Raw genomic sequence first — 24713 nt, forward strand, 5'->3', positions numbered from 1 at the left:
ATGAGGCTGAGATGGTGGAAGCTGACGTGGTCGTGAGGGGCTGGTGACCCCGGCTCAGTTTGCTGCAGGGCGGGGAGTCTGAGCTGAGCTGATGGTGCCTGACTGACATGGGATGCGCTACCTGCTTTCCCATGTTCTCGCTTAGTCAACCCTTCCCAGGCTTACCCACAAGCCAGACAAGCCAGCAGCCAGGGTGCAGTTCAGGGACTAGCCCTCAGCTGACCGGTGGAGCCTTTGTGTTTATTTCTCTGTGTTCTTTCAGGAAAACATCTCCGGGGTCTTCAACAAGTCCTGCGCCATCTCCTACACGAGCTACAGGAACATCTTCCCCATCTGGGCCCTTGGCCGCTTCTCCCAGCTGTACCCTGAGAGAGCCCTTGCTGGCCACCCCTGAGAACATGCCTGCCTGCTGGGTGCCATCTGTGCGGTCCAGTAAGGCCAAGGGGTCCTGGCCGAGTGGGGGAGCCCTCCCATAACCCTGTCTCTGGCTCCAGCCCCTCAATCTCTGCCTCACAGATGTGAGTCTGGGGACCAGGCTGGAGGCAGGGATGGGGACAGGGTGGGTGTCTTAGACTCTTAATTTTTACCATAGGTTCATTTCTGAGAGTAGTTTGTCAGGCTTGGGTGAGGAGGGGGCGCAGGAGCCACAGCCCTGAGGAGGCACAGTGCCTTTTGCCGCCTCTGGGCACAGCCTCCCCAAGGGAGTGAGGCTAGCAGGGTTTTTCTGACCAATAGCTGAGTTGGGAGAGGAATGGCTGTACCTGTGCGATTCCTACCTGGCACTGTCATGTGGGCTCTGGGTTGGGGTTGGCCCTGGGCACCTTCTGTCTGCCAGGCTGAGGGACACGAGGGCGATTCTCACAGTGGCACGTACAGTGCACATCCGTGAACAGCCCAGTGCAGGGGGTGCTCCTGGAGCATCTCGAGGCTGTGCAGCAGGGAACCCCGTGCCCCTGGGCCGGGAGCTCGCCTGCGGAATGGTGGGTGGAGCCTCCATACCCCTGGGTTGTGAACTCACCCGCGTGGAATGCGGTTTGTGAGGTGCCTGCAGGGTTTATAGTGGCCTTATCACAGAAATGCACACGGGAGGCACAGCGTAACCAGGGGTGAGGGGCAGACAGCAGTCGTGGTCACTATCGCAGGGCACTGCTCTGTACAGGGACAGCCAGCGCGCAGCCCATCACCGCTCCCTGGGCTGGCTGGGCAGGATGGCACCCTGGGGGCCTAGCATACGCCCAGGGCTCCCCTACAGCTGCCGCCAGTCTCACGCCCAGGCAGGTGCTCTGGGCTGGAGTGAGGGCCAGGTGTTGGGGGAGGCTTCTCTGGGTGATCCTCGGAGCTCCCGTCTAGCTTCTGACCCAGCTGCTCTGGCTTGCATGGATGTAGGGCTTAGGATAGGAAGTTCAGGTCCTGGCTATGCCTTTGACTGATGTGGATTAGCCATTCACGTGCTCAGGGCCACCCTGAGACTGTCACTGTTCTCCTGGCCGTCTGGAGGAGTCACTGAGAACTTCGTCACCACTGCTGCCTTGCCCAGGGCACACCCTCCGCCTCCTCATCTGCTCTTCCTCCCTCCCTGCCGCCTCCCGGCCCCTCCCCCTGGCTGACTGTCCTCCCTCAGGCAGTGGAGGTCTGTGTCTGGACACCCTCAGAGCCTGTCATTTCCTGCCTGGAGTCCTTCAGGGCCACCCCTGTGTCTTGGTGCGGGGTCCAGGGCTCTCACCCAGGCCCCGTGCCCTCTGGGGTCTCCTGCCCAGCTCCCTTGACCCCTGGGCTGTCACTTACCCTCCTTGGGACTCGCCTGCCTACTCGGAGCATGCAGGGCCTGGTCGGCCGCACGTGCAGGCAGCTGCCTGTAGAGTGTCAGTGCTTTCCCACACATCTTGAAACTAGGGTTTAGTTTGGCTGAAGGACTGTGTTGGGACCCTTGGCATCTGTCAGGTTTGCACGTGCTGTTTTTTTCCTCAGCCCATGTGTTCTCCCTACCTGGGGCAGCAACAGGACAGACCGTGAATCCCAGAGCCTGCCTGCAGCAGCGGCTGCTGTCCCTGGGCCTCCTAGCCACGGCCAGATCACTGTACAAAATACCAGTTTTCCGGAAATGAAATGTAAATCCATCTTTATACTGAAAATGTTATTGAAGACACTTTTATGAACAACTGCTTTATAAACAGCCATTAGACATTTGATTCCCTTAGCAGAAGCCTGTCGTGCTGTGTTTCTTTCATCCTGGGGAGCAATGGCAGATCTGGGGTTTCTGGCTGTCCTGCCTCACCCGCCTGTGGGATGAGTGGGATGCCCAGCCTGGTTCAGGGAACAGGAGTAGGGTGAGGAGTCGCAGGGCGCGTCTCCAGTTATCCGAGGAAAATATGTCTCTCTTTTAAGAGATAATAGCTAGCCTATCTTAGTATCTTTTAAAGCCTATAAACATATCTAGAAAGATAAATGAGAGACATGTCCACATAGGAGGAACTTTCTTTCACTGCATTGTTTTCCTTCACAGTGGCCTTCAAGTCACAGGACACAGCGGTTCCCTGCCACCTTCAGTGTTACTAACACATGCAGGACTTCAGTGTCACTGTCCTGCCCTGTCTCCTCCTTTATAAATCACATCCGTGTTCAGTCTGTTGTTTAAAGCGAGTGTATTTTTCCTGTCCCACGAAGAGGCCTTCTTGTTCACAGTTGGATCATGATGCAGAGGAGTCTGTTCCTCCCCCGTCCACGTCTCGGTGCCGGGAGGATGACCTGTCCCAGAGGACTCATCACCGTGATGTGCTCTTGGCAAAGGAAGCCACCAGGAAGAGATGGCGGCTGCGCCTGTGCAGCCTCTGTCTGAGGGGATACTTGCCTCAATGTGATTAAAAATCAAGTTTGCTATCCTGAGTAACTCATTAAAGATTTTTGAGTTCAAATTATTTTTATCAGGGACAGATACTGAACATCCTGAAATCTCTTCCCTGGTGCCATCGGAGGTTTTCTTTGTTCACTATGATGTAAAGTTTCACTCTTGATATTCTTAATATCAACATAGACTGTAGGACAAGGAATGATACCAGAAATAAGAGATGATAAGAGGATCAGTTTATCCGGACGTAACAGTCCTAAGTGTATATGCATCTAATGACAGCTTCAAAATACATGAACAAAACTGTAGAATTGAAGAACATGACATAAGTTCACAATTTTAATGGGAGAAACAACATCATTACCCACTGACACAGGCATGGGCTATTGAGAGGATACTTCACCCAACACTGGTGAAGGACACGCTTTTCAAGAGCCTGTGGCCCGTGTGCTCAGGTGGACCATGAGATGAGTCTCAGGATGCTAGAAAGGACTGACGTCACGCAGGGCGTACGTCCCGCCGCGCCGGACTTAAGCTGAACTGAAAATCAGTGGCAAAGGAGCAAAGGCAATTCAATGGCGAAAGGACAGTCTTCCACAAATGATGCTGAAACAACCGAACTCCATTCAGCCCCTGTGCTCAGCCTCTGGCCGTGGGTCCCCTGAACAGGCTTGGTGTTTTCCAGGCTCTCGGGCTTGGCTTGGAGTGGCCCCTCGGGCTTTGGCTGGGGCGGTGCCATGGCTCACCCTCTGTCCATATAATGGGGCCTAAGGTGTCCACTGTGCTGGGCCAGCCTGGGGAGGCCCAGTGGTCAGAGGCTGAACCCCACCTGGCAGTGCCACCCCCTAGGCTGCAGGTGCATGTGGAACTTTCTGGAGGGCTCTCCTGCAGAGAGGGTGGAGCCCATGCCTGGACTTTTTCTTACTGTGCTATTAAAATGAGAAATGGGAATGGGGCGAGGAGGGTGGCCCTGGGGTGGCTGGTGTGGCCGTGTCTTCTGGGGTCGCACCTACACCCTGGACACCCATCTTTCTGTCTGTAGATGGGAGGGCAGTGAGCTTCTGGGGACAACGTCCGCCTGCTGGGACGAGGTGGGCACCGGCCCAGGTGAACTCTGGGACTCTCCTGGTGGGACACCTCTCTCCTGCACACAGGGGCTGTATTCAGTCATTTACTTATGGCACCACAATGTCTGTCTCATACTCTGGGCTAGAAAAGTGCTCTGGGCTCACTGTGTGACCTGCCTGGCCGGGAAATCAGGAGCCCTGCCTGGCCACTGGGGAGTGATGGTGGAAACCCTGGTGTGGGCACGGCTGAGATTCTTTCTCCTGTAAGTGGGGTCCCTTAGGGCCCCCTATTCTGGAGCTATTTACAGCACCTGCCAGCATTTCTAATGTCTCAGAGCTGCCCCCGAGAACCAGCACTGGCCTCACGACGCCCCGTTTCCTCTCGTGTGTGTTCTCAGCTGTAGCCAAGCCCTGGCGAAGCCGCTGGGTCGGAATCCCTGCCGGGGCCTCCCGCCCCCAACCCTCTCTCCTGACAGGCGATTTGCTGGGCCCGAGGACAGGGCCAGGTCTTGGTGTTGGTGCCAGGTCACGAGCAGATGGTTCCGGTCACTCCGCTGTGGCGCGAGGATGAAGGTGGCGGCCCGTGTGGGCGACCCTCGCAGCCGGCATGTTCCAACGCCCCGCACCTCGGGACCCTGGATACCTGCCACTGCCGTCACAAAGTACCACAGACCCAGCAGCTTAGACCACAGACATTTATTCTGTCACAGTTCTGGAGCCCCAAACTACAAGATCAGAGTGTCTCTGTCCGTCTGAGGCCTCTCTGCTTGGCCTGCAGGCGGCTGCCTCCCTGCCTGTCCTCTCCTGGTCTTTTCTCTCCCGCTTCACCTCCCCGTCCATCGCCACATTCGGTTCAGTCTGCAGTGCTGGGGGTCAGGGCTTCTGCAGATGGTTTCTGGAGGGGATGCAGTGCAGCCCTCAGCAGACTCCATCCTCCCCTCCCGGCCTCCACAGAACCCTGACCCATCCTCCCCTCCCAGCCTCCACAGAACCCTGACCCATCCTCCCCTCCCGGCCTCCACAGAACCCTGACCCATCCTCCCCTCCCGGCCTCCACAGAACCCTGACCCATCCTCCCCTCCCGGCCTCCACAGAACCCTGACCCATCCTCCCCTCCCGGCCTCCACAGAGCCCTGACCCATCCTCCCATCCCAGAGTCCAGACATGGATCCCTGACCCCAATCCTCCCCTCCTGGCCTCCACAGAGCCCTGACCCATCCTCCCCTCCCGGAGTCCAGACATGGATCCCTGACCCCATCCTCCCCTGCCGGCCTCCACAGAGCCCTGACCCATCCTCCCCTCCCAGCCTCCACAGAGCCCTGACCCATCCTCCCCTCCCGGCCTCTGGACATGGAGCCATGGCCAGGGAACTCTGTGTGCCCCTAGCCTCTGAAGGTTTCTGGGCTTACATGGCTCCTCTGTCATCCCAGTCACCCTGAGTAGCCACAGAGGTGGGGTCCCTTAGGCCCCCGTGGCTGGGGGTTCCATTAAGAACTTCAAGTGGGGCTGGGCTCAGTAGCTCACACCTGGAATTCCAGCACTTTGGGAGGCCAAGGCAGGAGGATCGCTTGAGCCCAGGAGTCTGAGACCGGCCTGGGTAACATGGCGAGACCTCGTGTGTATTAGTCTGTTCTCATGCTGCTAATAAAGACGTACCCAAGACTGGGTAATTTATAAAGAAAAAGAGGTTTAATGGACTCACAGTTCCACGAGGCTGGGGAGGCCTCACAGTCATGGCAGAAGGCAAGGAGGAGCAGAGGCACGTCTTGCTAGAGTGCGCAGGGGCCTGCCCTTATAAAACCAGCACACCTCACAAGACCGTTCACTATCAGGAGACCAGCACGGAAAAACCCGCCCCCATCATCCCCTTACCTCCTACCGGCCTTCCTGCGACACGTGGGGATTGTGGGAGCGACACAGCCAGACCACGTCACCGTGTCTACAAAAACAAAATTTAGCCGGTGTGGTGGTGCGTGCCTGTGGTCCCGGCTGCTCAGGAGGCTGAGGTGAAAGAATCGCATGAGTCCCAGGGCCAAGGCTGCCGTGAGCCGTGACTGTGCCACCGCCCTGCAGCCTGGGCGGCAGAGTGTGGCTTTGTCTCAACAACAACAAAAACGAGAAAATAACGAAAGCAGTGCAAGTGGGCAGCGGCCAAACGTGGAGACGCGAGGTCTCCCTGGTGCCACTGACGTGGGATGCCTCCAGCCAGGGGAGCAGCTGCTGGGGAGAGCTGGGGCCTCAGCATCATGCCTGCCCACGCTCACGTGTATCCACCTCACTCTCACATGTGTGCTCCCTGCGCCAGGCTCACGTGTATACAGCCTCACATGCATGTTCCCTGCCCCACGCTCACGTGTATCCACCTCACTCTTACACGCGTGCTCCCTGCCCCACGCTTACATGTATCCAGCCTCACATGCATGTTCCCTGCCCCACGCTCACGTGTATCCACCTCACTCTTACACGCGTGCTCCCTGCCCCACGCTTACATGTATCCAGCCTCACATGCATGTTCCCTGCCCCATGCTCACGTGTATCCACCTCACACGCGTGCTCCCTGCCCCACACTTACATGTATCCAGCCTCACATGCATGTTCCCTGCCCCACACTCATGTGTATCCACCTCACACGTGTGCTCCCTGCCCCAGGCTTACATGTATCCACCCTCACATGCATGTTCCCTGCCCCACGCTCACGTGTATCCACCTCACTCTCACACGCGTGCTCCCTGCCCCACGCTTACATGTATCCAGCCTCACATGCATGTTCCCTGCCCCATGCTCACGTGTATCCACCTCACTCTCACACGCGTGCTCCCTGCCCCACGCTTACATGTATCCAGCCTCACATGCATGTTCCCTGCCCCACGCTCAAGTGTATCCACCTCACTCTCACACGCGTGCTCCCTGCCCCACGCTTACATGTATCCAGCCTCACATGCATGTTCCCTGCCCCACGCTCAAGTGTATCCACCTCACTCTCACACGCGTGCTCCCTGCCCCAGACTTACATGTATCCAGCCTCCCATGCATGTTCCCTGCCCCACGCTCACGTGTATCCACCTCACTGTCACACGCGTGCTCCCTGCCCCACGCTTACATGTATCCAGCCTCACATGCATGTTCCCTGCCCCACGCTCACGTGTATCCACCTCACTCTCACACACGTGCTCCCTGCCCCACGCTCACGTGTATCCAGCCTCCCATGCATGTTCCCTGCCCCACGCTCACGTGTATCCACCTCACTCTCACACGCGTGCTCCCTGCCCCACGCTTACATGTATCCAGCCTCACATGCATGTTCCCTGCCCCACGCTCACGTGTATCCACCTCACTCTCACACACGTGCTCCCTGCCCCACGCTCACGTGTATCCACCCTCACATGCATGTTCCCTGCCCCACGCTCACGTGTATCCACCTCACTCTCACACACATGCTCCCTGCCCCACGCTTACATGTATCCAGCCTCACATGCATGTTCCCTGCCCCACGCTCACGTGTATCCACCTCACTCTCACACACGTGCTCCCTGCATTGTGCTCATGTGTATCCGTGCTCACTCTCACACGCCTGCTCCCCTGAACACTCCTGTCTGAGCTGAGCTGAGCTTGGTTGGGTGCTGCAAGCCAGGGCCTCACACCGGCCTCTCGCCCTCCACGGCCTTGAGTTCCAGGCTCCTTCAGGAGCAAGCGCAGGCCCCAGGGGTGGCCTGGAAGGTCTCTCGGAAAGCAGCACAGGGTCACAGGGGTCACTGGCAGGGGCACAGGGAGGCCTCATCACGCCGGGGTTCCAGCCAGGCTGGCCTGATGCTCCTGGGGGCCCTCAGCGCCCACCCCTCCGCCCCGGCACGTGCTGCTTTCCGGGGAACCCACACTGGCTGAGTGGAGCCGCCCCCTCCAGGTGGACAGCACCCAGCGTGGCTCTGCAGCGCCTGCCCCGCGCCTGCGCAGGGACCGTGGCCCCACTGCTCCTCGTGGTGACTCGCTGGTTAATGAGCAGCTGTGGGAGGTGCTGCCGGAGGCTGTATAAAGGTCCTGGCTGTGGCTGGGAGCCCTGGCCCCTGCTGCTGTCTGCCCCAGAGAGTAGCGTCTAGATCGAGGTACTGGCCATGTCCCAGCTGGTGGAGTGCATCCCCAACTTCTCCGAGGGGAAGAACCAGGAGGTGAGGCTCCGAGGAGTGGCTGGAGCATCCAGGGGCCAGTGGGGCAGCTGAGGCCCAGGCCGTGGAGGGGCGGTGGGCTTGGTGTGGCGTGGCCTGGCAGGGGAGGAGCCGCTCTCCATGGGCCTTAAGGATGTCCTGTGGTTGGGGGGACGTGGGAGTGCCTGACCCAGGGGTAGGTGGAACACGACGGCGGCCTGTAGTCGCTGAGGCCTGGCTGTGCTTCCCGTGGGGGTCTGGGCAGATCTCTGGGTCTCAAAGGGCCTTGTTCCCCTACTGAAACTGAAGCCCCTAACACTGATGAAAAGGGCTGCATGGGGTCACATGAGGCCACCCTGCCTCCACTGGGGCTGGCGTAAATGACCGAGCCCCCGCCCTGAAGCCTGGTGAGGCAGCTGCCGCCACCATCCCCGCTGGACCCGAAAGGAGACAGCACAGAGGGGTCAGGCAGGCCCCCAGGTCGGGCCTCTCGCCCTCCATGGTTCTGAGGTCCAGGTTCCTCCAGGAACAAGTGCAGGCCCCACAGGCCGCCTGGAAGGCCTCCCGGAGGGCAGCGCCGGGTCACAGCGGTCACTTGCAGGGGTTCAGGGAGGCCTCATCACGCCGGGATCCCAGCCCCCACCAAGGCCCGGGGACGTGGAGATTTGAGGCCGAGCCCCTGCTCCCAGCTGTCCTGCTGCCTGGAAGTTTCCAGGCCCTTCTGGCCCCTCCTCTGCTCGGGGGTTGGGGCCTGGCCCTCTGTGCCCTGTGCCTGTGGTCACCTTCTTGCCTCCAGCATCTGCCAGTGGGGACAGAACCTGGGGCGTTTCTCCTGGAGGCACGGCCTGCAGCGCCTCCTTGTAGGGGCCGGGCTTGGGCCCCTGTGAAAGTCCCGGGGCAGCCGCTGTTTGCGGGGGGAGCAGCAGGTGTTTGCAGGGGGAGCGCAGCTCGTCGGGGGGTCCCCAAAGGCTTGGCCCGCCTCCTCAGCCCACGTTTGGGTGTCGGGGTGCGGCCACCTCCAAGCTCCTTTTCCTTCTTTCAAATGGGGAGGCTGAGGTGTGGGGGCCGGGCCTGTGTCCAGGTGATCGATGCCATCTCGGGAGCCATCGCACAGACCCCTGGCTGCGTGCTGCTGGACGTGGACGCTGGCCCCTCCACCAACCGCACCGTGTACACCTTTGTGGGGCCGCCGGCGTGTTTGGTGGAGGGGGCCCTCAACGCGGCCCGCGCTGCCTCCCGGCTCATTGACATGAGCGAGCACCGAGGTGAGGCTCCGGGCTCTCCCGTGGCCGCCACGTCGCGGGGTGTCGGGGCTGAGCCCTGTCCCGGTGTCCTGGGAGGGGAAGGAGGCCCAGGGCCCAGGCATGGAATGTGGGGTCCAGCGGGGCTGGCTCTGGCTCTCCTTGGAGGACCCTGGAGTGTGGGGGTCACAGTCCCCCGACTGCAGGCTGTGCTCTGGGGACCCCAGGTCGCCAAGCTCCAAGGCTGGGTGGGGGAGGGGCCGTGCCGGGGAAGGTCTGTGGGCCCGGCCACCTGCCCACACGCCAGGGGAGCCGAGAGCCGGTCTTGCAGCAGGCCCTGGACGGGGAAGGGCTGCCCGGAAGCTGACCTGCCAACAGCCCACAAGCCAAACACCTCGGTGGGCGGGCAGGGTCAAAGGTGTGTGGACACACGGGCGCTGGCCAGGGGCTGGGCGGTGGGCTGCTCCTGAGAGGCCGGGGCTCACAGTGACCCCTAGAGGTGGACGGACGAGAAGCTTATCGCAAAGCAACCAGCCCCGGGCAGTGGAGGCAAAGGCGAGGCTGGCGTCCAGGGGTGGGCTCTGCCCCACAGGCTGGTGTAGCCACAGCAAGGGACTCGGCTAGTGAGAAGAACGCTCGGGAAACAGTGTGGCTTCCCTGCTTCAGGGAGTCTCTAAGCCTGGCCAGGGGCAGCCGTTAGAAAGTTATTCTTGTGACTTAGGAGAGGGACAGGTTTATCCCAAAGATGCCAAACCGCCTGCTCAGGCTGCTGCTTCTGGACCGAGCGGCCTCCGACACTGGCTGGGAGGACTGTCCAGGAATGTCCGTCGTCCCGGAGGGACTGATGCTGCCGCTGGGGCAGGGCTGGGAGTGCCCAGGGCCGGCCTCCTCCCTGTGGTCAGCGTGAGCTGCTAGCTGGGTGTGTGGATGGGGGGCTGCCCAGGCCGGAGAGGACAGAGGGTCTGAGAGCCCCGTGGGGCTCCCACCCACGGCCACTCCCAGCCTCCTGCCCGGCCTTGCCATCTCTCTGCAGGGGAGCACCCCCGCATGGGGGCCCTGGATGTCTGCCCCTTCATCCCCGTGAGGGGCGTCAGCATGGACGACTGTGTGCTCTGCGCCCAGACCTTTGGCCGGCGGCTGGCAGAGGAGCTGGCCGTGCCAGGTGAGCGTGCCCCACCCTCCGCACTCCCTCCCGTCTCATTGGCGCGGGTTCAGTGCCATCAGTTCTCTGCCCTCGACTGCTCTTGCCAGGGCAGGTTGTTCCGAAAAGCCAAGCTGCAGAAGGGCAGCTCCCTCAGTACCGAAAGACACGCAGCCTCACCTGTGGCCACGCGGGCCCGGGGCCCCTGAAACTGTCCCGCGGCGCAGCTGGGCTGGCGAGCCAAGAGCCTTCTAGAGTACGATCATTTCACCTGGAGAATTCAATCTAAGCGAGAAAATGATACCGAACACACAGAGACAAACCCGGGCGGAGTGCACACCCGCCCCTGGGCTGAGAAACCCAGCGCCCCCCGGAAGGAACCCCGAGGCAGGGGCATACGTCACTATCACACTGGCATGCAGGACATATGTAACCCACATCACATCACACAGGCATGCAGGGCACACGTAGCCCATGGCACTGTCACGCTGTCATGCAGGACACACGTAACCCATGGCACTGTCACGCTGCCATGCAGGACACACGTAACCCATGGCACTGTCACGCTGCCATGCAGGACACACGTAACCCATGGCACTGTCACGCTGCCATGCAGGACACACGTAACCCATGGCACTGTCACGCTGCAATGCAGGACACACGTAACCCATGGCACTGTCACGCTGCCATGCAGGACACACATAACCCATGGCACTGTCACGCTGCCATGCAGGACACACGTAACCCATGGCACTGTCACGCTGCCATGCAGGACACACGTAACCCATGGCACTGTCACGCTGCCATGCAGGACACACGTAACCCATGGCACTGTCACGCTGCCATGCAGGACACACGTAACTCATGGCACTGTCACGCTGCCATGCAGGACACACGTAACTCATGGCACTGTCACGCTGCCATGCAGGACATATGTAACCCACGTCACAGTCACACTGGCATGGAGGGCACACGTAACTCACGTCACATCACACAGGCATGCAGGGCACACGTAACCCATGGCACAGTCACGCTGCCATGCAGGACATATGTAACCCACGTCACATCACACAGGCTTGCAGGGAACACGACTTTTTCCTTTTCGCTGTGGTTATATTTATGTGGTCGCTTGTCGTTCTGTTTATTATACAAGGAAAACAGAAGCGTGAGCGTCCGGCGTCACCATGTCCCACGTGTTCTATCCTAACCCTGCAATTTGACTTTTCAAGGCCTTGTGAGCCGGGGGTTGGGTGGGGGTGCTGGCTGAGGGTCCACCGGGACCACCCATATCCATCCGAGGTGGACAGCGGGTGCAGCCGGGAGAGGGCATGGTGGGGCCCATCCCCAGGTTTAGGCTGGAGAGAACCCCTCCGCCTGGGTCCTCCAGGAACTGAGTCGTGGACCCCCCGGACTGCCTGCCAACGCCTGACCGCTGGGCTCTCCTGCAGTCTACCTGTATGGCGAGGCGGCCAGGATGGACAGTCGTCGGACCCTGTCGGCCATCCGGGCTGGGGAGTATGAGGCCCTCCCTAAGAAGGTGCCCCCACCCCAGCGGTTGAGCCTGGGAAGGAGGGGGACCTGCCCCTTTGTCCTGGCTGGGGTGGCTGGGCTGGGCCCCTCCTTCCCGGGAACTGGGACCCTGGTGGGGCTGCTCCCTCCCTTGGGGGTCATTTCACCCCGGGGTGAACTTGCCCACAGCTCGAGCAGGCCGAGTGGGCACCTGACTTTGGCCCCAGCTCCTTTGTCCCCAGCTGGGGGGCCACGGCCACAGGGGCCAGGAAGTTCCTCATCGCTTTCAACATCAACCTGCTCAGCACGAAGGAGCAAGCCCACCGCATTGCCCTCAACCTGCGGGAGCAGGGCCGTGGGACGGACCAGGTGACCCCCTCACAACCCCCACCCAGCCCGTCCACCTGTGGGAGCAGGGCCGTGGGAAGGACCAGGTGACCCCCTCACAACCCCCACCCAGCCCCTCAACCTGCGGGAGCAGGGCGGTGGGAAGGACCAGGTGACCCTGTTCACTGACCCCCACCTGGCCCCTCAGGAAAGGGTCAGAGGCTGAGTGCCTCAGGCAGGGTGGTCGGGGTGTGGACGGGGCACTGGCCAGACAGGGCTTGGCCTTCCCCTTCCAGGCTGGCCCAGCCTCAGCGTCCGCACCCTGCGGGGGCAGCACAGGTCCCCAGGTTGGCAGGTCAGGGGTGGAGTGAAGCTGAGGACTCCGGCTCCAAGGGGATTTTCCATGGAAGGAGGCAGGGCTTCCTTTTGTTAAAACGAGGCAGCATTTCCATCCTCCTGGGAAACAGCTACTTCCAGAGTCACAGGTGCCCTCAGGGGCCCCCCACATCCCTCCAGATGCCTTGGGGGCCCCGACACCCCTGCGGACCTTCAGGTGCCCCCAGGCCTTTCTCCTCCAAGTCTGCACAGCAGAGATCGCCCTGTCTGAGCGTCACCCTGGCACAGATGGTGTAGATATCTGGAGACAGAGGTGGAGGGACTCCCTGCCCACCTGTTCCCCACTCAGAGACCCGGGTCCCACAGGCAGCTGAGGTCCTGGGGCCCGGCTTCCCAACCTGCGGACTCAGCACAAAAGCATAGTGACCTCCAAGTCTCGCTTCATGCCCCAGCCGAAGGCGGAGGTCAGAGTCCCCCCATGTGGACTGAGTCGCCGTGAGGAGTTCGGGACTGAGGGGACGTGTCGGGGAGCAGGTGGATGGGAGAGCGGCGTGGTGGTCCATGGGGCCCCACCCTGCAGCATTTCCCCACATCTAGGGCAGAGCGTGGCTGGGAGGCAGGGCCTGGGCTGAGCGGGGCCTGCAGGGGTGGGTGCCGGCGTCTGACCCTTGTGGTCAGTTTCCCTGTGGCAAGCGAAGTCTCTCTGCCCCTCCCTGGCCAACTTGGGGCGGGAGGGAGGAGAACCACAGCATCCACCCGGGCACAGGCTCTGCCCCATCCAGCTGGGGGATGCGAGCACCAGGAGAAGCTGGCAGGGCCAGGCAGGACGAGCTTCTAGCCCAGGCTGGGGAACGCTCTTCCTTTGCAGCCGGGACTTCTGAAAAAGGTTCAGGGCATCGGCTGGTACCTGGATGAGAAGAACCTGGCTCAGGTGTCCACCAACCTCCTGGACTTTGAGGTCACGGCGCTGCACACGGTCTACGAGGAGACCTGCCGAGAGGCGCGGGTGAGCCCGCCAGGAGCAGCCACTGCTGCTGTGAGGGGCGCGCAGATCCCTCCTGTGGGCAGGGCGGGGGCCCCACGTCCCCGATGTCCAGCCAGGGCGGTTCTCCGCCTGCCCCACGTGCTGACACCACCTGTGCTTCGGCAGGAGCTGAGCCTCCCGGTGGTGGGCTCACAGCTGGTCGGCCTGGTGCCCCTGAAGGCTCTGCTAGATGCAGCCGCCTTCTACTGCAAGAAGGAGAACCTCTTCATCCTGGAGGAGGCGCACCGGATCAGGCTGGTGGGCCGGGCTGCCGAGGACGGTGGGGGCCCGCGGGAGGGTGGGCGGCGGCTGCGGCTGCTCACATCCCCGGGAGGCTGCGGCCGGCGCTCACACCGGATCAGGCTGGTGGGCCGGGCTGCCGCCCCGACGGGTCGGACAGGGGCGTGTGGGAAGGTGGGGAGGCTGCGGTGGAGCTCACACCCCTGGGGCCCAGCTTTCCTTCCCCTCCCTCTCTTCGTTTTATTGACTCATGTTCAGAAGATGAGATTCCACTTTTCATTTTCATTTTGGGAACTTTCCTGAGGTTTTTTTTTGTGACCTATAATACGCTCACTTGTGCAAGTTCCACAGAGAGGACAGCACCCCTCTCTGCCAGGTCTCGCCTCCTGGGCCGGCTGTGCTCCCATGGAGGGACCTGCGCCTCCTCCCACCACCTCCACGGGGGCTCCCTGCACCCCCGGAACGGGCGGCTTATGGATGTGTGTGTGGCTCCAGCTATGGGGTGCAGATCTCCTCCCACGGAGCGGCTCCTTCAGAAAGTGATTCCCATCGTCTTGTGGACACCTAGGCCTCAGGCCCCCGGAGTCTGGGTTCCGGGGGACCCAGGTCCTGCTGGGGTGTGGCAGCGTCTGCAGAGACGCTCTCCACCCTTATCTGTCCTTTCACTCGAGGCCACTTCGTTCCAGGTGTGTTTTTCACAATGAGCACAATCCGCTTGACGGGATGTTTGGGAGAGCTTTTGCTTTTTGGCGGTTGGTTTTGACCCTGCTCGTGTCTTACTGACGTGGCTCTCGTGGCTGGTGGACTCCGTCCTTGCGTCGGCTCAGGCACGTTTTCTCCTGTGAGATCGGTCGCTGAGCCAGTTACTTAGTACTCTAACGTAGGGACACTGCGAGCCCGCAGCAGCTTCGATGTTGCCTCTGCCTCCGTCTTCACACCTCTGCACCTCTTCCTCCTGCATTCACAGCGCTTTTCTGAAACCCAGCCAGCCTCTCCATCACGGCACGTTTGTGGCATAGTCTACTGTATTCCTGGCTGTTACAATGTGTTTTTTTTGAGATGGAGTCTCGCTCTGTCACCCAGGCTGGAGTGCAGTGGCACGATCTCGGTTCACCGCAACCTCCGCCTCCCGGGTTCAAGCGATTCTCCTGCCTCAGCCTCCCCAGTAGCTGGGATTACAGGCGTGTGCCACCTCGACCAGCTAATTTTTTATATTTTTAGTAGGGATGGGGTTTCACCATGTTAGCCAGGATGGTCTCGATCTCCTGACCTCGTGACCTGCCTGTCATGGCCTCCCAAAGTGCTGGGATTACAGGCGTGAGCCACTGTGCCCGGCCGCAGAATTTTTTGTGACTTTAAATTTTGTACAATTTCTCACAGAGAAGATACGGGTGGCTCTCCACTCCTGCCCTCCACCCATGTTTTCCAAGTGCTTGGATTTTGCCCCATGTATTTGTGCATCATCATATTATATTTTTTTCTGGACTATTTAAAAGTTGGGTTGAAGACACTGTGATCTTTTACCCCTAATTTATTAAGGCTGTGCTTCTTAAGAACAAAGACATTCTCTTACATAACCACACTGTAATGATCAAAATCAGGAAATTCAACACTGACACAATCCTACTACCTAGTAACCGTCAGGCCGCAACCAAATCGCATCAGTGTCGGAGTTATTCGCATCATAGTGGTTTCTCCTTCAACCCGCCATCCAGCTCCCGGAACACAGAGCACTGAGCCGGCCTTGCCTCCTGTCGTCCAGAGCTATTCCCCGTCGTCCTTGACCCTCACTGGCCTTGACATAGTTTAAAAGGACAGGCTTTTCAAAGCGCCTCAGTGAGGACCGGTCTGACGAAGCTTGTGACCAGATGTAGTTGTGCATTTTAAATTTAAATTAAATTAAATTAATTAATTCTTTTGAGACAGGGTCTTGCTCTGTCACCCAGGCTGGAGTACAGTGGCGCAGTCACAGCTCACTGCAGCCCCAACCTCCAGGGCTCAGGAGATCTTGCCACCCCAGCCTCCCAAATCCACTCCTGGCTAACTGTGAACAGATGGGGTTTTGCTGGTCTCAAACTCCTGGACTCAAGCAATCCACTCACGTCAGCCTCCCAAAGTGCTGGGACGACAGGCGCGCCCCACCACGCCCGGCCAGTTACGCACTTCCGGCAGGAAGAGCATAAATGCTGTGTGTTCCCCTGAGAGAAGCCAGCTCCCCACGACGCGCGTTTTCTCAGGGTGCCCACGTGGACCAGGCACGCGGTCAGTGCGGCGCCCTTCCTCCTGGGCCCTTCACTGCAATGTTACTGTTTTTCCTTTTGCCATCATCACTTTGTGGGAGTACTTGAAGGTGTTTAAAGTATCGTGTAGGTAGATAAATGCCTGTTTATCTGCTGAAATTCCAGCCTAAGTTTTAGTAGCCAGTGACAGACAGCCTTCCAGCGTCGTCTTCTCTAAGCAGCAGCTGTTGCTCCTGCACACGGCCTTGTCTTCCTACGTGTGAGGCCCCCTGTGCTTTCCAGCATGGGGTTTTGGGTTTTGTCTTTTTTTTTTTTTTTTTTTTTTGAGACAGAGTCTTGCTCTGCCTCCCAAGCTGGAGCGTGTAGTGGCGCGATCTTGGCTCACTGCAACCTCCACCTCATGGGTTCAAGCAATTCTCTGCCTCAGTCTCCCAAATAGCTGGGATTACAGGCACCCGTCGCCACCCTCGGCTAATTATTCTATTTTTTTTTTTAAGTAGAAACGGGGTTTCACCATCTTGGCCAGGCTGGTCTTGAACTCCTGACCTCGTGATCCACCCGCCTGGGACTCCCAATGTACTGGGATTGCAGGCGTGAGCCACCGCGCCCGGGCCGAGTTTTGTCTTCTTTCCCCGAAGGGTCCCGGGCCTGCGGCCTGCGCGCGTCTGGGGGCGCCCGTGGCTCCATGCTGCCTCCTGGTGGTGAGGCTGCTTCGCGTTCTGTGCTGTGAGTTTTGCTTGTGAATGCGGGCTCCTTGGAATTTCATGTGGTAATTCCTGGACACAAGATTGACCCTCCTCCAAGGAGGGTTTGTGCGAGCGCTCCCGGACACTGCGCCACAGACCCCGAAGCTGAGCTTTCGGCTTGGAGCCTTGGAACCACACAGGAGCGAACTCCGTGTCGGGTGAGGCCCGTAGCCCTGTCGGAGATTTTTTTTCCTGCTTCACCCAAAGGGAAGGCAGGGACTGGGAAGTACCTCGACTGCTTCCTCCGGCGGGTGCTGTTTCTAATTCATCCTTGGGAATGTGACTTTCCAGGGGTCTCCAGTGGTACTCCACTCTGAAGGCCGAGACCCCCCCCCACTCATGGGGGGCTGCCAGAGGGGGGCAGTTGCCCCAGAGCGGACCCAGCTCCAGGCTAGCGGGCCGTTCGGACTCGCCTTTCTGCTCACGCCTGGTCCCGGATGATTTCCTGTCTTTTAGCTTGGCCGAGCCTTTAAAAGACCGCGCGTCTTCCTGGGGTTTCCTGGCAGGAGGCTTTGCCTTGGGGCTTGCTGGTCTGTGGCCACCAGGGAGGCGGGGGAGGCGGCCTCCACCCACCGGGCTCCAGGCCGCAGGAGCGCGGGCTGCTGTTCCCCTCTGTGGGGTGGGGTCGCATAGCCAGCGCGTTCTGAATGGGTTTCGCAGAATGAATTCTAATCTTAAATGCGACTGTTGCAACTTTATTTTGAATGTGGGTAAAATTCCCTTTTCTGGGTAAGAGTTTCTTTGTGGGTGACGCGGGGCTGTTCCGGGCTTTCAGGACTTGTTAGACGTGAAGACGTGGAGAATTAAGCTGTTTGCCCGCGGCTGACAGCGATGGGCTGAGCGGGGTGAGGGGCGGTGAGAGATGAGTGACAGTTAGCTTAGGGGTCATCAGGGGACGACTCCTTTCTCGGGGCCTCAGTTTCCCCAAGGGCAACCCAGGGTGAGTGTCTGTATGGGGTGCCTGCTGGGGGGACACAGGGCTCCTGGTGGGGCAGGGGTGAGGGTGGGGGGGTGCCAGCCACGCTTCTGCCCTGCTCCCCGCAAAGCGCCCGTGAGCTCAGGACGGGGGCGGCTGCAGCAAGGGTGGGACCCGCAGGGTGGAGGCTGTCCTGGGGGTGGAGACGCGCCGGGCCGTTTCTACTCCAAGCCGCTTTTCCAGGTGGTGAACCGGCTGGGCCTGGACTCGCTGTCCCCCTTCAACCCCAAGGAGCGGATCATCGAGTGAGCCTCTGCCCTCCCCGCTCTTACCCTCCCTGCTCGGCGCCCCCTCCCCCCACCCGGCCCTGGGGGCCCCAGTTTCCGCGTGGAGACGGCTCAGTCTTCCCAGCGCCTCCCCGCGGGCGCCGCCTCCGCGGTCGGTGCCAAGCCCGGGTCTGGGGGTGAGGGGGGCGCAGAGACCCCGCGGGTCCCACTGCTCCTCCCCTGAGGACGCGCTCCCCCTACACCCCTGAGGACGCGCTCCCCCCCCCGTCCCCGGAGGACGCGCTCCCCACCCCACATCCCGAGGACGCGCTTCCCCCCCCCAGAGGGCGTGCTCCCCTCCCCCGGCAGAGGACGCGCTCCCCCCCCCCCCGGAGGACGCGCTTCCCCCACTCCCCTCTCCGGGACACCGCCCGCCGCTGAGCCGCGCTCACCCCGCAGGTACCTGGTCCCTGACTCCCGCCCTGAGCGCGGCCTGGGCGACAAGTCCCTGCGCGCCTTCGTTGACGAGGTGGGCGCCCGCTCGGCGGCTCCCGGGGGCGGTTCGGTGGCGGCGGCCGCTGCGGCCATGGTGAGCCCGGGGGTGGGTGGGGGCAAAACGAGGTGGCAGGGAGGGGGCAGTTGTGGGGGAGGGTTGGGGCCGCCCCGGGCGGGCGGAGACGCGGGGCCACACGGGCGGGACCCTCGGCCGGACGCAGCAGGGAGCACGCGGGTCCCTCTCTGCTCCTGGGGCGTCCCGGGCGTCTGGGGTCCCCGCGCCCCCCGCAGCCGCGCCCCCCACAGTCTCCCCTCCCGCAGGGCGCGGCGCTGGGCTCCATGGTGGGGCTCATGACCTACGGGCGGCGCCAGTTCCAGCCCCTGGACGCCACGATGCGGCGCCTGATCCCGCCGTTCCGCGAGGCCGCGGCCAAGCTGACCGCGCTGGTGGACGCGGACGCCGAGGCCTTCGCCGCCTGCCTGGTGAGTGGCGCCCACAGCAGCGCCCCGGGGCGCCCCTGCCTCCTCGGGCCCAACCACAGCGAACCCCCCGCCGGGGCCCAGTGAGAAGCGGGTCAGCCTCCGGCCGGGGAGGGGCTGGGGGGTCACAACTGGCGCCGTCTGGGCCTCGACAACCAGCTCCGCCCTCACCCCTGCGAGTGCGGGGCCCAGCGGGGTTTGCGGGTTTGGCCAGGGTGACCCCACACTCACGGGCCGTGGCCGGGGTACAAGGGACAGGCGCCTCCCGGAGGGGAGCCCAGGTTTGGGGGGCAGCTCTCTGCCGTGCGGAGACCTGACCGCACAGACCCGGGGCGGTGACCGCACCTCCCTGCAGACGGGTGCTGGCGCTCGGAGGCCAGGGCAAGGGCCAGAGAGCCCGGGAAAAGGCAGAGAAAGGTCAGGAAGCCTCCGGAGCAGGGCAGTGCGGAGCCCCACGGACCTGTTTGAAGGGAGGTGTAGACGCGGAACACCTTTTCCAGCCGTTTTTAAGCTCAGGTTCATTTATTTACTTTTACAATGGATGGGCCTTCGGGGGGTTCACCTTCCCGTCCCTCGAGTTTTCAGAAGCCCCCAGCGGCGACGCTGCTCACGGAGCCTCTTGTTCTGGGACGCGCTTCCCTTTACCAGGGAGGTAAAGCGTTTTCCAGACGTCAGGATACGTTTCAACCCGTTTCCTCTTAGGTTTCCCTTGGGCCTTTCCCTGCGTTGTGGGGCTTCTTTATTTACTGGGGGAACCAGGCCTCGTTCTGGGTGCAGCTCCCCAGTAAATAAAGCTCCCCGATGTGTCCTTCATCATCGTTGGACTTTGCTTGTGGGGGCTTCTTAAGCTTTAGGCCGTCAAATGTACCAATCCTGACTCTTTTCCGGGTCTTGTATCACAGTTTAAAAGGCCTCCCCAGGACAACATGATCTTTTCTAGACTTTAATGGGTTGATGAACTTTAGACCTGGAGAGGCATTTAAAAACAATCACCAATTTAAATATACATATTAGAAATAGGCCAGGCGTGGCAGCTCACACCTGTAACCCCAGCACTTTGGGAGGTCAAGGTGGAGAAGCCCTTGAGCTCAGGAGTTTGAAACCAGCCCGGGCAACCACGTGTCTACCAAAAGAAAAAAGAGAAAAAAGAAATAGCCAGGCGCGGTAGCAGTTGCCTGTGGCCCCAGCTACTCAGGAGGCTTAGGTTAGGGCGGGGGTAGCGTGAGGGCAGGAGTCTGAGGCTGCAGTGAGCTGTGATTGCACCACTGCATTCCAGCCTGGGCGGCAGAACGAGACCGTCTCTGCAGTAAATGTATATGTTTATATATGTGTTTGTGTATGCATAGGTTTATATGTGTGTTTACGTATGCATAGGTTTATATGTGTGTTTACGTATGCATAGGTTTATATGTGTGTTTACGTATGCATAGGTTTATATGTGTGTTTATGTATGCATACGTTTACATATATATATAATGTAGAGACAATTTTAAATTTAGAAGTAAAATAAGAAATAAGATGAATAGTTGGATAATTAAAAAACAAGTAGAGAGAAAAAGTCCGTAAATGAAAATGTAATCAAGAGACAGGAAAGGAGCAGAAATGCCAGGCGTATAGTTTAGAGGAACACGGGTGGGGACAGGGGGCTGCGCCAGGCATCAGCGGTCACTGTGGCGGGTGAGGGGCTGGATTGTTCACACTCCCTGTGAGCAACACGAAGCTGGACTTTTGAAAAAAGTAAGGAGACATTCTTACCTTGCACCAAATACATAAGTGATTTCCAGATGGAATAGAAAGCTGTGTTTCCCCATCACCAAAAAAACCCAGCCTCACAATGAATCAGAGGAAACGCTGCCACCTTGGCGGGCGGCCTCGGCCGGTCACAGACGTGGCCGCGTGAAGCACATGCTCAGCCCGGGGAGGCTGTGGACACCGCAGGGTCTGGCCGAGGGGGTGTTCATAGCACTAATCACGGCGTGGGGATGGCGTCCCGCCTCTGTGCGAAACTCTGCAGACCCTGGGTCGGGAGAGGGCTGCGGCCAGGAGGCATGGTCCCGACAACGCCCAACCGGTCAGGGAGACACTGGGCATTTCTGCTCCTCGATCATTGCTGTTGGGACGGTCATAGAATCCAGTTCTGGCCGGGGCCCAGGGAGCGTTTGCTCCCGTCCATGGCAGGGGGAAGGGGCCGTTGATGATGACTTTCTGGCGGAGATTAGGCTGAATCTTCAAGATGAAGTGCGCACGTTCCCCACCGACCGCCCCTGAGGCTGGGACTCTGGTCACAGCGGGGTGTGAGCAGGGCTCCCAGGGGGTCCCTGTGCTCAGTCTTGTCCTAGGAAGTCGGCCTGTGACCCGAGCCAAGCTTGCCCACCTCGGGCGGGTCTGAGGAGCCAAGTGCCTTCAGGTGTTGCCATGAGCCACACCTGTGAGCCCTCAGAAAGGCCAGTGCCTGTGGCCGGGGAGGGGCGCGAGGGGATTTGGAGTTTGCTTAGTCCGTCTGCACAGTCTGAGCCTCTTAGACCCAGGCTTGGGGTGCTGCAGCTGCTTATGTTAGAGACCCCAGCCCGGAGCTGCTCCTGCCTTACAGGTTCGAGGGCTCCTTATCTGAGAATAAGGGCCCTGAGGGAACTGCCTGCCCCTCTTCACATCCCCGTCTTCTCCGACCACCTGCTGTGCTCCTGACCCCGCTCCACCCCAACCATCCACCGGGCCTGACGCCAAGGGCTGTAAACCACAGGCCCGACGGATGCTGAAGCTCCGTTTGCTGAGAACTTGCCCCTGCCTGGGACACAGTCCTCGCCCACAGCCCCTCATGGGAGCTCAGAGGGCGTGGCTGCTCCCCCCATGGTCACTCGCCCGGCGCTTCTGTCTGTTTCTGGCAGGAAGCAATGAAGCTGCCCAAGAATACACCTGAGGAAAAGGACAGGTGAGCCCGGCCGCCACCCTGGGGCCTGCGTCTGGGGAGCTGGTGGCCAGGATCCTGGGTGCCCATGGCCTCTGCGTCTGGGGAGCTGGTGGCCAGGACCCCGGGCGCCCAGGGCCTCTGCATCGGGGAGTTGGTGGCCAGGATCCCGGGTGCCCGTGGCCTCTGTGTCTGGGGAGTTAGTTAGTGGCCAGGACCCCAGGTGTCTGGGCGCTGTGACAGAGGTGGTTGCCCTGGGCGTGCTGGGTGTTTGGATGACTTTCAGTCGCCCACGTCCGCTGCCTGCTCAACCCATTGGGGTGCAGCGTGGCCACTGCCTGCCCATGTGGCCCCGTGCCCAGGCTCTCCTCTTGCCCCTTCCAGGCGCACGGCGGCCCTGCAGGAGGGACTGAGGCGGGCAGTCTCTGTGCCCCTGACGCTGGCGGAGACGGTGGCCTCACTCTGGCCGGCGCTGCAGGAACTGGCCCAGTGTGGGAACCTGGCCTGTCGTTCAGACCTCCAGGTAGGGGGACTCTGGGAACCCCAGGTTTCCTGCTGTAGAGCAGGAAGCAGTTGTTGGGGCTCAGTTGCTGGAGAGCAGGGTGATTTGCTGGGCTGAGCTGGGCTGAGCCGGGCTGGAGACCTCAGTTCGCAGGCACTTCCCGGGACTTGGGCCTCCTCCATCAGGGCCCACGTGTCTGCTGAGTTCTAAGATTTCATTCATGGTCACACCACAGATAGGCAGGAACCCAAATGTGTCTGCTGAGCCCACCCTGACCACTGTATACGTTGGTCCACCTCCCCCAAGACCCCCGTATCACCCCACCCTCTGTTCTAGAAGCCACTGGGAACGGTGGCTCATGCCTGTGGTCCCAGCACTTCGGGAGGCTGAGGCGGGAGGATCACTTGAGTACAGGAGGTGGAGACCAGCCCGGGCAACATAGTGGCCCCTGTCTGTACAACAGATACGTTCGCCAGGCACGGAGGTGCCTGTGGTCCCTGCTACTTGGGAGGCCGAGGCGGGAGAATTGCTTGAGCACAGGAGGTCGAGGCTGCAGTGAGCTGTGATCACGCCACTGCATTCCAGCCTCGGTGACAGAGCAAGACCCTGTCTCAAAAACAACAAAACAGTAGAAAACACACATGACAACTCCTGGAAATGGACGCATCGCACTGGCAGTCGCCAGGGCCGGGCAGTGGCTCCGGGGCGAGGAGCGCCCGTCTCATGGGCTCAGCTGCCCTGAGGCCTCGTGCTCTTTGGCTTCTTTACAGGAGAGACACCGTTTTCTGTGTCTGGTCCCAGAGAAGTGTCCCCTCAGTCCCCGGGAAGTGGCCCTGGGCGGTGGACGGGCCGTTAGCCCGAGGCTGCCTCCGGGGGGCCTCTGGGAGATGACTTTGCCTCTAGAACCGAGGTCCCGGCTCCTAGATTGGCAGAGCCACCAGGAGCCCTGCTTGGGTAAGAGGAGGTGTCTAGGCTCAGTGGGGGAGGAAGCCAGGAGCCCTGCTGAGCGTGGGCCCCCGTCTGTCGGGGGAGCTCGGGGACTGCGCTGGGCTCCTCGTGGTGTGGACGACGAAGCCCAGCCCTCCAGGACCCTCAGGCAGAGACCCTCCTCCCGGCAGATTTTGCAGTTTTATCTGTGTAGACCAGCTCTGCCTTTGGCGAGCACGATCCCCGGGGTCCTTGCAGGTGGCGGCCAAAGCCCTGGAGATGGGTGTGTTTGGCGCCTATTTCAACGTGCTCATCAACCTGAGGGACATCACGGACGAGGCGTTTAAGGACCAGGTGGGCAGAAGGCAGGCGCGGGGCCCGGGACTCGCACAGGGCCTGGATGCACAGCCTTGGGGTGGCTGCCGACTGGCCGTGGGCAGCAGGGATCCGAGGTTGCTCTTTCCGTGTGTCCGTCAGATCTGCCATCGCGCCTCCGGCCTCCTGCAGGAAGCCAAGACCCGGGCTGCGCTGGTGCTGGACAGCCTGGAGGCCCGGCAGGAGTGACCTCGCCGGAGGCCTCTCGGGGGTCTGTGGCCCCTCCGTCACCCATCCCCAGAGGGCACAGCTGTGACCTTGGTCGGGACACAGCTTGTCTGTGTGGGCCCTGGAGGATAGAGGGTGGGCAGCGGGGCATCTCCCGGGAACAGAAGTGCTGGCAGGGACAGGTGACCCCTTAGTCTCATGTGAGCTCCAGTAAAGTCTTGGCACCAAATGTTGTGTGTTTGCGGTTTGCGGGTCAGGGCTGAGAGCTGAGCTGCGAGTCTTGGGGCAGGGGCAAGACACATGGTCAGGGGGCCATGGGAGCTGGGGTTGGAGGGAGTGGGGTCGCAGCGTGAGGAGACCCAGCGCCAGGGTCCCCAGATGCCCGGTGCAGCCATGGCAGGCAGGGTCCCAGGTATTCGGGGCACTGGGGGTTTAGTGCAGGTCCCTGGGCCATGAGTCCCCTCATCTGCGGGAAGGGGCCTGGTTGCGCATGGGACAGAGGCCCTGGGGACAGCAGGACTTTCGGCGCTGGAAGGAGAGCCCCGAGTCACAGGTGCAGCTCCCCGGCAGGTCCGGACAGCCCCCTGGAGCTGCACTGGCTCCATCCTCGGTTCAAGTCCACCCTTCAGCCAGCAGCTTCCTGGGGACATTTCCTCCCCGCTGGGAGCCTCCTGCTTCCAGAGGAATTCTCCATTAAAAAGTAACTTGGAAAAATCATGATACCCTCAAATTACTTCCAGATGGACTATGATGTGATAGGCGAAGTATGAATGTACGTGTTAGACCGCAATGCAGGATATTAAATAGATTATTGGGGACTCTGT

The 24713-nt window shown here is 60.7% G+C and overlaps 2 protein-coding genes across 2 annotated transcripts in view; both read left to right on the forward strand.

The window, feature by feature from the left end:
* Positions 1-2151, forward strand: part of LOC135273092 (lanosterol synthase-like) — a 36533-nt gene extending 34382 nt beyond the window's left edge. Inside the window, exon 20 of the mRNA XM_064372014.1 lies at positions 263-2151. The gene's annotated coding sequence lies outside the window, so the exon portion shown is untranslated. The remainder of the gene's footprint in view (positions 1-262) is intronic.
* A 5866-nt stretch (positions 2152-8017) lies between these two features.
* LOC135273099 (formimidoyltransferase-cyclodeaminase-like) lies at positions 8018-24166 on the forward strand. The gene is made up of 14 exons (XM_064372024.1): positions 8018-8075; positions 9133-9316; positions 10326-10454; positions 11882-11970; positions 12132-12311; positions 13474-13611; positions 13756-13887; positions 18015-18076; positions 18497-18626; positions 18854-19015; positions 21898-21941; positions 22302-22440; positions 23605-23700; positions 23824-24166. Exons 1-14 carry the CDS (start codon positions 8022-8024, stop codon positions 23908-23910), a joined length of 1626 nt encoding a protein of 541 aa, XP_064228094.1. The 5' UTR covers positions 8018-8021; the 3' UTR covers positions 23911-24166.
* The last annotated feature ends 547 nt before the right edge of the window (positions 24167-24713 follow it).

The sequence above is a fragment of the Aotus nancymaae genome, unplaced genomic scaffold (assembly GCF_030222135.1).
Source record: "Aotus nancymaae isolate 86718 unplaced genomic scaffold, 86718_ANA_hifiasm-v0.15.2.pri h1tg000260l, whole genome shotgun sequence".
NCBI lineage: Eukaryota > Metazoa > Chordata > Mammalia > Primates > Aotidae > Aotus > Aotus nancymaae.

Coding starts and splice junctions, on each gene's coding strand:
- LOC135273099 (XM_064372024.1), top strand. CDS start 8,022: ATGTCCCAGCTGGTGGAGTGCATCCCCAACTTCTCCGAGGGGAAGAAC. Junction 18,627..18,853: donor CGGCGGCCGCTGCGGCCATG/GTGAGCCCGGGG, acceptor CCCCTCCCGCAG/GGCGCGGCGCTGGGCTCCAT. Junction 22,441..23,604: donor CCTGTCGTTCAGACCTCCAG/GTAGGGGGACTC, acceptor GGGTCCTTGCAG/GTGGCGGCCAAAGCCCTGGA.